This window comes from Callorhinus ursinus, unplaced genomic scaffold (assembly GCF_003265705.2).
Source record: "Callorhinus ursinus isolate GAN/ISIS: 27379988/994484 unplaced genomic scaffold, GSC_fseal_2.0 scaffold1315, whole genome shotgun sequence".
Lineage (NCBI taxonomy): Eukaryota > Metazoa > Chordata > Mammalia > Carnivora > Otariidae > Callorhinus > Callorhinus ursinus.
In genome coordinates this window covers 1-11805 of record NW_027398370.1, presented here as the reverse complement: position 1 = coordinate 11805, position 11805 = coordinate 1, and the positions used below count along the sequence as shown (strand labels likewise).

The window sequence follows — 11805 nt, the reverse complement described above, 5'->3', positions numbered from 1 at the left end:
CACTTGCCCATCCAGAACAGGTTCAGAGTCAACATCCAAACCTGACTAAAGTCACGGTTCCACCTATGGACCTGGAAATTACTGTACGTCCGCAACCGGAGTCATCTGAGACAGTTTTTCCCCCAACGACCCAGCGTTCAGTGCTGCATTTTGTAAAATATACCCCAGAAAAGTCATACGCAACTTTAACTGAGCAACCAGAAGAGAATGCTACCACGAACGTCAACATATGTGAGCTCTGTGTCTGCAAAGATGAGACGCTGTCGTGTACCGGTTTCAGCCCAAAGCAGAGGCTCCACAGAGTGCCTGTGCCAGAGCCCAGCACCTACAATGGCACCTTCACCACCTTGTAAGTATTGCCTTTCCTCATTTGTTCTCTGCCTCCTGCTTGCCATGGCAGCCTTTCCTTCGAGGTCTTCCTGGGCCTTCCTCATCTCCCCAACCCATGTTGACTTTCTGTTTTTACCTTTTCTTTGTCAACTGTCCCTTATCTTTGTTTTGCTCTTTGCTATTGTTCCCCCTTCTCCAATCTTTTACTTGCAATTGTCCTTATTCCTTTTTCTTATCCAGTTTTTTATCCCCATCATTTCATTCCTTAATCTCTACTCTCCCATATTTGCTCCATCCTCTTTATAGCAACATGTCCTTCTCTCCATCTCATTGGAGGTGATACAACAAAGTGGTTAAGAGTAGAGATTCTGGAACTAGACCACCTGGGTTTGAACCGAGGTCTGTCACTTAATAGCTTTTGATTCAATTTCCTTTTCCGTAAAATGCGAATTATGATAGTTACCATCTCGTGGGCTTATTGTGAGATTTAGATGAGTTAATACAGGTAAAGCACTTATATTGGTGCCTAGCATACATATGAGTGTTATCTCTTATTATTTGACTCCTCAGTCATGTTCAGAACTCATCTTTGTCCCCTGGCCTTCTATATATAGCACCTATTTTGTGCCCAGCCCAGGACTCAGTACTGTGGGATCCATGAGAGTATGACATTGTCTTTAGAACGTGAAATGATAGGTGGGAAGAAAGGAAACAGGCATAGAAAGGGAGGTGACCTACGATTAAGTACAGACCATAGGTGCTGTAATTCACCAGAATCTGTAATCAGTAGAGCGTGGAGGTGAGGGAGAGCTGCAGGGATAAGCTAAATCTGTAATCAGTAGAGTGTGGAGGTGAGGGAGAGCTGCATGGATAAGCTAAAACTTTAGCTGAGACTTAAAGAGTGGCTATGATTTGTTAAATAGAGAAAAAATAGGGAGTATAGTCTAGGCAAAGTCTGCAAGACCGGCTGCAAGACCGGCTGCAAGACCGATCAGGACTTAGGAATTAGGTTAGGACGCTGTGAAAGATACGACTGTGCAAACCCTTGACTATCATCTAGAGGGGTTTGAAAGTTACACTCTGAGATATAGAGCGTCACTGAAAGTTTTCCCACAAGACATACATATCATTAAAACAAGAGGATTGTTTTTGATTCCCGATGTAGAGCAATCTAGAGAGGAAAGCTTGATCTAGGGAGACCAGATAGAATGCTCTAGCAAAAGCTGGGAGTAAAATGACAAGGGGCCGGATCAGAGTGGCTGTGATAGGAGTAGAAAGAAAATCCTGAGAGCACCGCAAAGGAAGAAGCAACAAGACTGAGTAACTGATGAGAGTAGCGGGTAGGGTGTGTCCAGAAAAGAGAAAAATGAAACATGACTCTCGAAGTTTTTGTCCTGGATGAGCAGTACAATGGCGGAAGAACAGGTGGAAACACAGCAGTTGGGAAGGAGAGCCAGTTTGAGGGAGCTAAGTTCAGCTTTAGGCATCTTTTCTCAGGGAACATAAAGCAACCAGAAGGTTTCTGGTTCCTGGAAATGGCCACTAGGCACATGGGCAGATGGGTACCTGTTTTGCCTTCTTTTCTGACTCCCCTAGAAAAAAATGTGTCTATAAACTGAATAGGTAAGTTGTTGCTGAGGAAAGCTAAAGGTAAAAATACATAGAGTTAGTGGATGAAACGGAGTCTCCGGCATTTCATGGCTTCTTTTAAACACATGCAATTCGTGGATACACTCTCACTGGGGTTTTGTTTGTTTGTTTGTTTGTTTGTTTGTTTTTAAATGGCACAAGCATATAGGATAAAATGTAAAAATCCCACCCCACCCTCCCTACCACCTGTAAGATAACTCCTGTTACCATTTCAGTGTGAGTCCTTCCTTCCCATCGCTTTCCTTTGCAATTTTTCCCCTAATGAGGTAATACTTCTATTCCTTGCTCAGTGATTTGTTGCTTTTCCTTATGCAGTACGTCTAAGAAATCTCTCCATATTAGTTCCTCTAATTTCTAACTTCCTTTATCCGAACAGCTGAAGAGGTTTCAACAGAGGGCACTGAGCCAAAGCTTTGGTGTTGCCTGGTTTAGGATTTCTTTACCTTTGTTTGCCTATAGTGATACGTTTTTGCCATGTTTCTGTCGGATTATTATTTTCTCACTGATTTACGAAGGAGCCATTTTGGACACATAAGTGATTTTGGAAAAAACACTTATAGTCAAAGTAATTAACTGGCAATATCTGTCCAAGATAGGAAGTTCAGGTTCTAGGGAGATGCCTTGTTTGCGCCAGCAGCCCCACATCATCTCTTCCTTAATTGCGCAAACTGGGATGCTGATAGCTGTGGAAATTAGAATGCTGGTATTTTCTGCATTTGAATATTCCCCACAAGGTTGCCAATGCTTCTTTTACTTACTCTGTTCATTCTTTTCCTACCTATTCAAGGATCTGAACTGTGTTTCTTTACAGAAATTTCGAAGGAAATTCTATTTCTTACATTGATGAAAATATATGGAAGGCATACCGTTGGGCTGAGAAACTGTGAGTATATTCTCTCCAAATACAAATACAAAAAACTTAACTGCATTCTAAGATCCTTCTTGGTCCAGAATTTGGAAGTCAGTAGCTCTGAGGAAAGGTATTTCCCCCTCCATATCGCAATTCAACCGCTATCGATTGTAATTCAGTGTTTATTTTAAAAGTTAAATTTGGCAGGCTCTCTTTAAAATTAGAGTCAATCTAAACTTATGTTCCATTATACAAGGAATACATGATTATATTCTCAATATATAAAAATGAAAGAATATAGCTATAGAGTGAACATCCTCCTTGTGTTCTGATCCCCCACCGCTGAGATAGCCACTACTCTGGATTTCATATATATCCTCCCAGACCTTTTTCCATGCATTTGTCTACATACATATTTATAGACAACAAAATAGGTTTGTTGTGTCATTTTCTTTCTTCTTTCTTTCTTTCTTTCTTTCTTTCTTTCTTTCTTTCTTTTTTTTACGTAAGTGGTAACATCCTACAACTCGATTCTTTTGCTTCATGGTAGGTCTTAGATTTCTTTTCTTCTAGTACATAGGGAGTTACCCCATTCATGTAAACTCCTGCGTCATATTCCGCAGTATGAATGTATTACAATTTAATAATTCCCCTATTGATGGATGTTTAGACTGTGTCCGGTTTTCTTGTCACACGCATTGCTGCAGTGAACCACCTCATCCATGCATCTCTGTGTACACGGGCAAGGATTTCTGTGGAATAGAGATCTAGAAATGGAATTGTTGGGATGAAGACTAGGTAGATGTCCAATTTTAATTGCCCTCAAAAAAGCTGTGCCGACTTACACTCCGACGCGTAGACCGTGACAGCAGTCACACCCTCACAGCCCTCCGCCACTGGATATTCTCCATTTCTTGGCTGATCTGATGGGTGAATAAAAGGGGTCTCATCTGAATTTGAAGCTTTCTGATTACTTGTAAATTTAAATATCTCTCTTTGTTTACTGAACATTTGTATTTCTTATCTGAATTTTTTGTCCTTTGCCAACTTTTTGTTATCTTTTTTTAATTGATTTGTAGAGAAAGTCAATGTAGACACAAATGATTTTGGAAAAAACATTACACTCAAAGCAATTAACTGGCATTTTTCATGACAGCTTGTGTATCGTATCATGAGTTCAACTTGAGTAGATAAGTCATAAATGACTCCTGAATTAGTAATAAAAGACATAGTAGTCATAGTAATCTAAACATAGGAATTATGATCCCACTAAAGTAGATCCCCACCCTTCGTCTGATATCTTATTGGTAAGGGAGAAATGCTAGAACCAAGCAAATTTTCTTTTATTTTATGAATTTCTTAGATACTATTTATAATTTGTATTTCCCCATGATAGTGTCTGACTTGGAGATTTTATTTCCCATACTTGTAAGAAAACTGAAAGTAATTTGCCCCAAGAAATAAATAACATTACTTTTCTTTAGGGAGTGGAGGGCGATGGGTAGGCTGAGGGACAGGAGTAGCAGAAAAACTTTGAATTGTGTACTATATACCTTTTGAATTTTGAGCCATGTGAATACATATATATAAAACATATTTTTAGAAAATAAATAGAAATTTAAAAATTAATTTTTCAAAAGCATGTGTTTGGGAGTTTGTATACTAGAACATGAATCCAGTAAGATTTGCAGATTTCTAATTCAGCTTGAGGCAGAGGTTCCTAACTATGGATCACTGGTCCCCTGGGGCAGGATTTTTAACCTTTTATTTCTATATATCTGTTTGATGATCTGCAGAAGCCTGTGTTCTTGGGATAATGTTTTTAAATGTATAATAATTTAAAATATATAGTAAAAGGAAATTATATTGAAATACAGTTTTCAAAATATTTTTTCAAAAAAGATTAGTGATATAGCAATAAACCTGCTTCTGTTAACACGTTAAATAACAAGATACAGTGGTAGGTACAATAACAATTAAAACTTCAAGGTAGTGATGAGAATAAATGATATTTTGAAATATCTACAACCAATATGTGATATATCATTTTATTATCCATCCAAGTTTGGCCCTCCTCCGAATTCAATCCATTCTCCTCACAGACCTGTGCCCTGAAGGGATGATTCCCAAATTGAAATCACGTGCACACCTTTGCACATATTCAAGAAGGTGCAGTTTTCTAGGGAAAAGGTCCATAGCTTTTATGAAATTCTCAGAAGGTTCTTGTCTCAAAAGATTGAGATTGTGTCACAAATTAAGGGGTGGGGCTGGAAAAAGACATTTATTATTATTATAAATTATTATAATTTATTATTATTATAAAGACATTATTATTTATTATTAAGTTGTACTTATCCTCATCAGTGATAATAAGTGGATAATTTGTTTTAAATAAAGGTAGTATGTTTGCATATTGATACCTGTCACTTACTCATTCAACAAATATTTATGGAGCCTTTACTATGTGCCAGGAACTGTTTTTACATGCCTGGGATAGAGGCTCAAGAATAAAATTGACCAAATATCCCAGTTCTCGAGGGGTTTACAAATATATAATATAAAAACAAATATGTAAATATAATAAATAGATATAATTTCAAGTACTGATAAGAAGCCAGAGCTCTGTTTTCTAATTATTCAACTACAATTTCTGCTGCTCATAGACTGAGTTTTTTATTAATGATAACACTTTTCATTCATATAATCTTGAGTTGCTGTACTGTTTACACCTGTCTGAGGATATTAATTATGCTATTCTAAACTCCCCTTGGGCTTTCCCCGTTAACTTTGATTCATTGGCTTTGAGCTCTTATGTTTGTTTTTATTTTCTGTCCTTAGTGGAGTTGGCTTTCTCATACTGTTTGGTCATTGCTGAGTGCAATTTATCTTTGTAGTTGAGATTCTACCGCTTCTGTTTTCTGGCACTAGGGAAGAGGTGGAATGAGCTGCTGGGGCTTGTTTTTCTGTGGTGGATTCCCCTAAGAATTAAGGAAGAGGTGGGAGGTGACTTCTAGTGGCAAGTCAGAGAGGGCCTTCCTTCCCTGCCTTCAGGGTTCTGGGACCCTGCCCTTTCCTAACACCAACTGCTCCAGGCTGGAGGAAGACACCCTTTGTTGCCTGGTCCAAGGAGGAAGGGTGCGGGGTTGCCGGGCCACCGCTTGCCCTCCTGCACGACCCCAGCTAACCACCCTGTCGTCGCTCCAGGGCATTTCTTAGGAGGGGAGTGTTTGTGAAGCTACTCCCGTGGCTTTGAGCTAAGGCTGTGGATTTTTAAATTTATCTTTTCTATCATTCTTAGGGATTTTGGTGGAGGTTGGGAGGGTAGAGACTTGGCATATTTCCATCTGCCAACCTGAAATAGCACAACCTCTTCGGAAAATAATTTTGTACCCCTATTAAATCCTAGAGAAACTTAGGCACAAGTACAAGAATGTTCAAAGCAGCACTGTTTGTAATAACTAAAAACGAGAAAACTCTAGTATCCACCAACAGTAGAATGAATAAATAAAGTGTGGTATCGTCATAAAATGGAATACTATTCATTTGAAATATAATGTAAGCCACACAAGTCATCTCAAATTTTCTGGTGGCCACTTAAAAATTAAAAGTAAAAAGAGATGACATAAATGTTAATATATTTTGTTTAGCTCTTATCTCCAAAATATTATCATTTCAACGTGTAATCATTAGATACATTATTAATAAGATAGTCTACATTTAAACTGTCTTCAAAATATCCAAAATATTATCATTTCTACATGTACTCAGTATAAAAATTGTTAATGAGAGAGTTTATGTTCTTTTTCCCATACTGCCTCTTTGAAATCTCAATTTGGTTACTAATTTTCTTATCAGAGATACTTGACTGTATTTAGATTTCATAAAATTTACAGTTGAAAAGCTAACCTCACATCCTTGCAAACATATTTAAACATTTTCTAATAACTGTTGAGTATCAGTTTTTTAATTTAAATTTTAAAATAATTGAAATTAACTAAATTAAAAATTCAGCTCCTCCGTCACACTAGCTACTCCCAAGTATTCGGTAGCCACATGTAGCAAGACATGCAATACTAGGCATTGAAATGAAGCAACCTCAGCTACACGCAACAATATAATGAATTTATAAGATAACGTTGAATGAAAGAAGCAACATAGAAAATAATACATAAAATATGATTCCATTTATATAGAGTTCAAGAAGAGGCAAAACTAAATTATGTTGTTTACAGCTGCCATATGTTAGGTAAAACTACATTTAAAAAGCGAGGAAATTGGGGGGGCCTGGGTGGCTCAGTTGGTTAAGCACCCAACTCTTGACTTGGGCTCAGGTCATGATCTCAGGGTCGTGGGACAGGGCTCTACACTCTGTGGGGAGTCTGCTAGAGATTCTCTCTCTCTCCCTCTCCCTCTCCCCCTCCCTCTCTCTTTCAAATTAATAAATCTTGAAAAAAATAAAAAAACCCAAAAAGCAAGGAAATTATTATTAAAGTCAGGATAGTGGTTACTTCTGGGGAATCAGAGAGAGGGTTGTGATTGGAAGGGGCACACTGGGGGCTTCTGGGATGCAGGCAGGGCTTTTTGACATGAATAGTGTTACATGAGTATTTGCTTGATAATTACTAAACTGAACATTTATTAATGAACATTTTTTTAGTTCTCAAGAATATTTTTTAGTCGGGGAGAAAAAAAACCAATGGCTTTCTCTGCCACACTGCTATAGTTGTATATGGGGCTTCCGAATAGAATTTGGGAAGAGAGAGGAGGAAATGGCAGTTCTGCCAGGGTTGTTGGCACCGAGAGCTGGGTTCTAGCAGAGACTTTGTGATCCAGAGAGTAGGCTTTAAATATGCATTTTGGTGCAAAGAGTGGATAGGATTGTGTGTGTGTGTGTGTGTGTGTGTGTGTGAGAGAGAGAGAGAGAGAGAGGGAGAGAGAGATGGAGAGAGATGGACACAAGGAGTACATGAAAAGAAGGATTTGAATGGAAACAGAGCAGAGATCAGTACTCCTAAATTAAATAAGAATTAGTGTATTTAGGGGGCACCATTACCCAGGTTTCCTCTCCCATATGGAAGTTAGTCCTAGGTAGTAAATAGTTGTAGTTATTTTGCATTTTGATGCAAAAATAACCTTTTCATTTTTCAGAATTCTCAGGGAAAATTATTTGACCGAATTACATAAGGACTCATTTGAAGGCCTACTATCACTCCAGTATTTGTAAGTTAATTAATCATTTATTATGACTTTTTAGTTATCTATAAAACAAATATGGGGTGCAAATTAGATAATTGCGACAATTCCTTCTAACAATAAAATTCTACAGTTCTGTAAGTCTGTAGGGCCCCAGCCCATCTCTAGCATTAAATATCTTCTATGCGTTTTCAGTTTTTTTTAATTTTATATACAAGATATAGACAGAAAAAGACCCTACAGAGCGAAAGGGGTAATGAGGTCTGAGCAATTATGGACACCCATAGGAACCTTGTTTCCTAAGTGTTCATATACCATCTGCTTACATTTATATTTAGTTTATGGCTCATGGATCAAATCCCACCCATGGTCTGTCTTTATACAGCCTATGAGTGAAGAATGATTTTTACAGTCTTAAAGGGCTATAAAAGAGAAAAGAAGAGAAAGAGAAGAATATGCAACAGAAATGGCATGTGGCCTGCAAAGCCCAAAATACTTACTATCTGGCTTTTACAGAAAAGGTTTCTAAAAGTTGGTTTAATAAAATGAGAGGAATTAAAGGTAACCTCAAATTATCACCTACAGGACAAGAAAATATAGAACACTTAGATTAATTTGAATGCCATTAACCCAGAATTTTTTTATAATTTAAGCTAAAATAAATAAATATTAAATATTTAACTAAGCAGGTAAATTATGTAAGCAGTATTATCAATTATCAATACATATTAAGTTACCAAGAGAACAGATTAAGGATTTCAGTGTGGGAATTCTTATACCAATATTAAAAATAGGTGTTTAAAATGATGGTTAAGGTGTGCCTGGCTGGCTCGGTTGGTAGAGCAAGTGACTCTGGATCTCGGGGTTGTAGGTTCGAAACCCACATTGGGTATAGAGATTACTGGAGAAAAATAAAATCTTTTAAAAAAATATAAAATAAGGGGCACCTGGGTGGCACAATTGGTTGAGCATCTGACTCTTGGTTTCAGCTCAGGTCATGATCTCAGGGTCCTGAAATGGAGCCCCGCTTGGGCTCTGTGCTCAGTGCAGGGTCTGCTTGGGATTCTCTCTCCCTCTCCCTCTGCCCCTCCTACTTGTGCTCGCTCGCTCGCTCGCTCGCTCTCTTTCTCTGAAATAAATAAATAAATAAACCTTTTGAAAAAAGAAATTATAATTGTATGTGGAGATAAAAACCTTGACCTCATAATCTAGAAATTGATGAGACCACAAAAGATCCTCTAATCAATTCTTCTGCTCTCAGGAGTGGTTACTTCCAAGATCTATCAAGATCTATAGTTGTGGATTTTATTTATGAAGATCTTGAAGGTGAGACTCTTTTAAGAGAGGTGAGGAGAGGGTAAGTAGAGTTAGGGGCTCTGGAAGTTTCAAGAAACAATTCCTGAGATTCAGAGTGTAGGCAAAAGCTACTTATTCAGTACTGTCATCCTACTAATTAGATATCTAATAGATAATTGAGGCAATATTTTCCTTTTACTTTTCCTAGAGATTTATCCTGCAATAAAATACAATCTATTGAAAGACGTGCATTTGAACCACTACCTTTTTTGCAGTTTATGTAAGTTACAAATATAATTTCATTATACTTGGAATTTTTGTTAAACTTAATTGTAAGCCTCTTTGTTAGAATCATTTTGAAATATGATTGAAATTTTATTAGTAGAAAGCTACTAAAATTAATGTAGCAAATCTTTTTTGCTTGTAGCAAAGATTAGTGTGAGAATTTTATACAGATCAGACTGAATCATTCTAGAGCAGTGGTTCTCAACCGGGGTGATTTTGCACCCGGATGACATTTGGCAGTGTCTGGAAACATTTATGGTTGTCAGACTGTAGATGAGCTACGGCACATAGTGGGCAGAGGCCTGAGATGCTGCTAAACAACCCCCAGTGCACAGGACCGCCCCTCCTAACAAAGACGATCCAACCATAGATGTCACTAGTACCGTTGTTGTGAAACATTTTTCTAGAGAAATAAAGATTACTTAACACAAGTATTTATTGAACATTTACTGATTTGTATCTAATGCACCACAGGTATAAACATGAAAGTATAAATCTTTCATGCAAAATTTTTTTAAAAAGTATCTTCCATAGTGAGATTTCTTCAGTGTATGGAGAGAGTATTGAGGTTATGTTTCATCATATGTAAATTGGAATCCCTGCCAAAGGATAAATGTTCTGAAAGAATATCTTTTGTTCTTCTTTTCCTTGTGTCTTTTTTTTTTTTTTTTTTTTTAGAAATCTTGGTTGCAATTTACTCACAGAACTGAGCTTTGGAACATTTCAGGCCTGGCATGGAATGCAGTTTTTACACAAGTTGTAAGTGAAATAGAAAATGAATACATGTAAAAAAAAATAACTGTGTAAAAACACCATACAGTTATTGCTTCAGTGGGTGTAATAAGCCTAGTATGAACTCTGAAAAGTATGTCTTAAAATCTATTCATTTCTTCAAATGAGGAAACTAAGGTACAAAGAGGCCAAGAGACTTGTCTGTCTCATAAATGGCACACTCCGCTTTCTCTAGGACTCAGCTTTGGTGTGGGCAATAAAAGACCCCAAGCAAATAACAGCCAAATCAGCATTATCCTGGGACTCCATGACAATGATGCTTCTCCAATAGGTGCATGGTCCTTGAAATTTCACTTTTGAATTTAACTTTGATTCCTGCTCATGTGCAAAGTTCCTAACTGCTTCAAGACATGCAAAATAAAGCTTCGAAGAACTAAGTTTAGCACGGAGTTGTCCAGGGAGCAAAAGTGTGGGTCCTTCCTCATCCATCAGCTTCTTTTAAATGGTAAAGCAGAAAGAACTCCTGAAAACTTACCACAAGGCACTTCTCTCCCCAGTCACCCAGAGCAAAAAGTATATACCTCTGAAGTAAACTATCCGGGGGCAGTAGGAACCTTTGAGGTATGGAAAACGATGCGTTTATGTTAAGTTGTAGTGTGGGAAAACGTTCATAAAGAACATACATTGCTGTAGCCTAATTTCATATGCTTTCTTTCCTGACTGTTCTTCAGTAAGAAGCCTGTTATTCCCTTTCAGCTGGAAAATTCCGTGATTTCTCTATGACATATCAAGTCATAGTGGGTATGTTCAATGGCCTGAGGGGCAGTTTAGACACAAGGTGAAGATCTTCCTCTAAACCTGACTTTGGAAAAGACTATCTTATCTGTCTCGTGGTTCAGAAATACAATTTCACACAGTTTATTTTAGAATGGATGAAGGTGTTGAGGGTGCGTCTGGAGCTGAGTAACTGTTGCCGCCGACGTCCATCTGTAGCAGCCTCCTCTCTCCTCTCAATTTGCTGATGCCTCACTCGTGGAAGGAGTCCTCAGGGTCAGTTTTTTGTTTTGCCAGCACAGCAGAGAACAGGCTCATTGGGTTTCTCCACCAAGAGGTATAACGTCTCAAACTCACCACCTTTACTAAGCACGCTATAACACCAAGTGTCTCTTACGAGAGTCTGAATTTCATTATAGTTAGGTGGGCAACATAGGAAAAAATCGGGTGGAATCAGGTGATAAAAATTCATGGATTCACTGAAAAACAGTCACCGAGTGCCATGCCCACCACGTGTCGACGCTGTACTAAATACTGGGGGTGCAAAGAAGACTGCCCCCAAGAAACTTTCATACCAGAGGAGGAAGATGGGTGTTGAGGGAAAAGCACACGGGAGTCATGCGGGCATCTGTACAGCAGGGTCACAAGGTGGGGGGTGACAAAGTAGGCAACGGGTTGCAGGATAGGAAAGATTC

General features: G+C 38.1%; 1 protein-coding gene across 1 annotated transcript; it reads left to right on the top strand.

The window, feature by feature from the left end:
* Positions 1-6: 6 nt before the first annotated feature.
* LOC112819141 (leucine-rich repeat-containing protein 37A3-like) lies at positions 7-11470 on the top strand. Its single transcript, XM_025866171.2, has 6 exons — positions 7-349; positions 2792-2863; positions 7979-8050; positions 9528-9599; positions 10283-10363; positions 11093-11470. Exons 1-6 carry the CDS (start codon positions 66-68, stop codon positions 11106-11108), a joined length of 597 nt encoding a protein of 198 aa, XP_025721956.2. The 5' UTR covers positions 7-65; the 3' UTR covers positions 11109-11470.
* Positions 11471-11805: the final 335 nt, after the last annotated feature.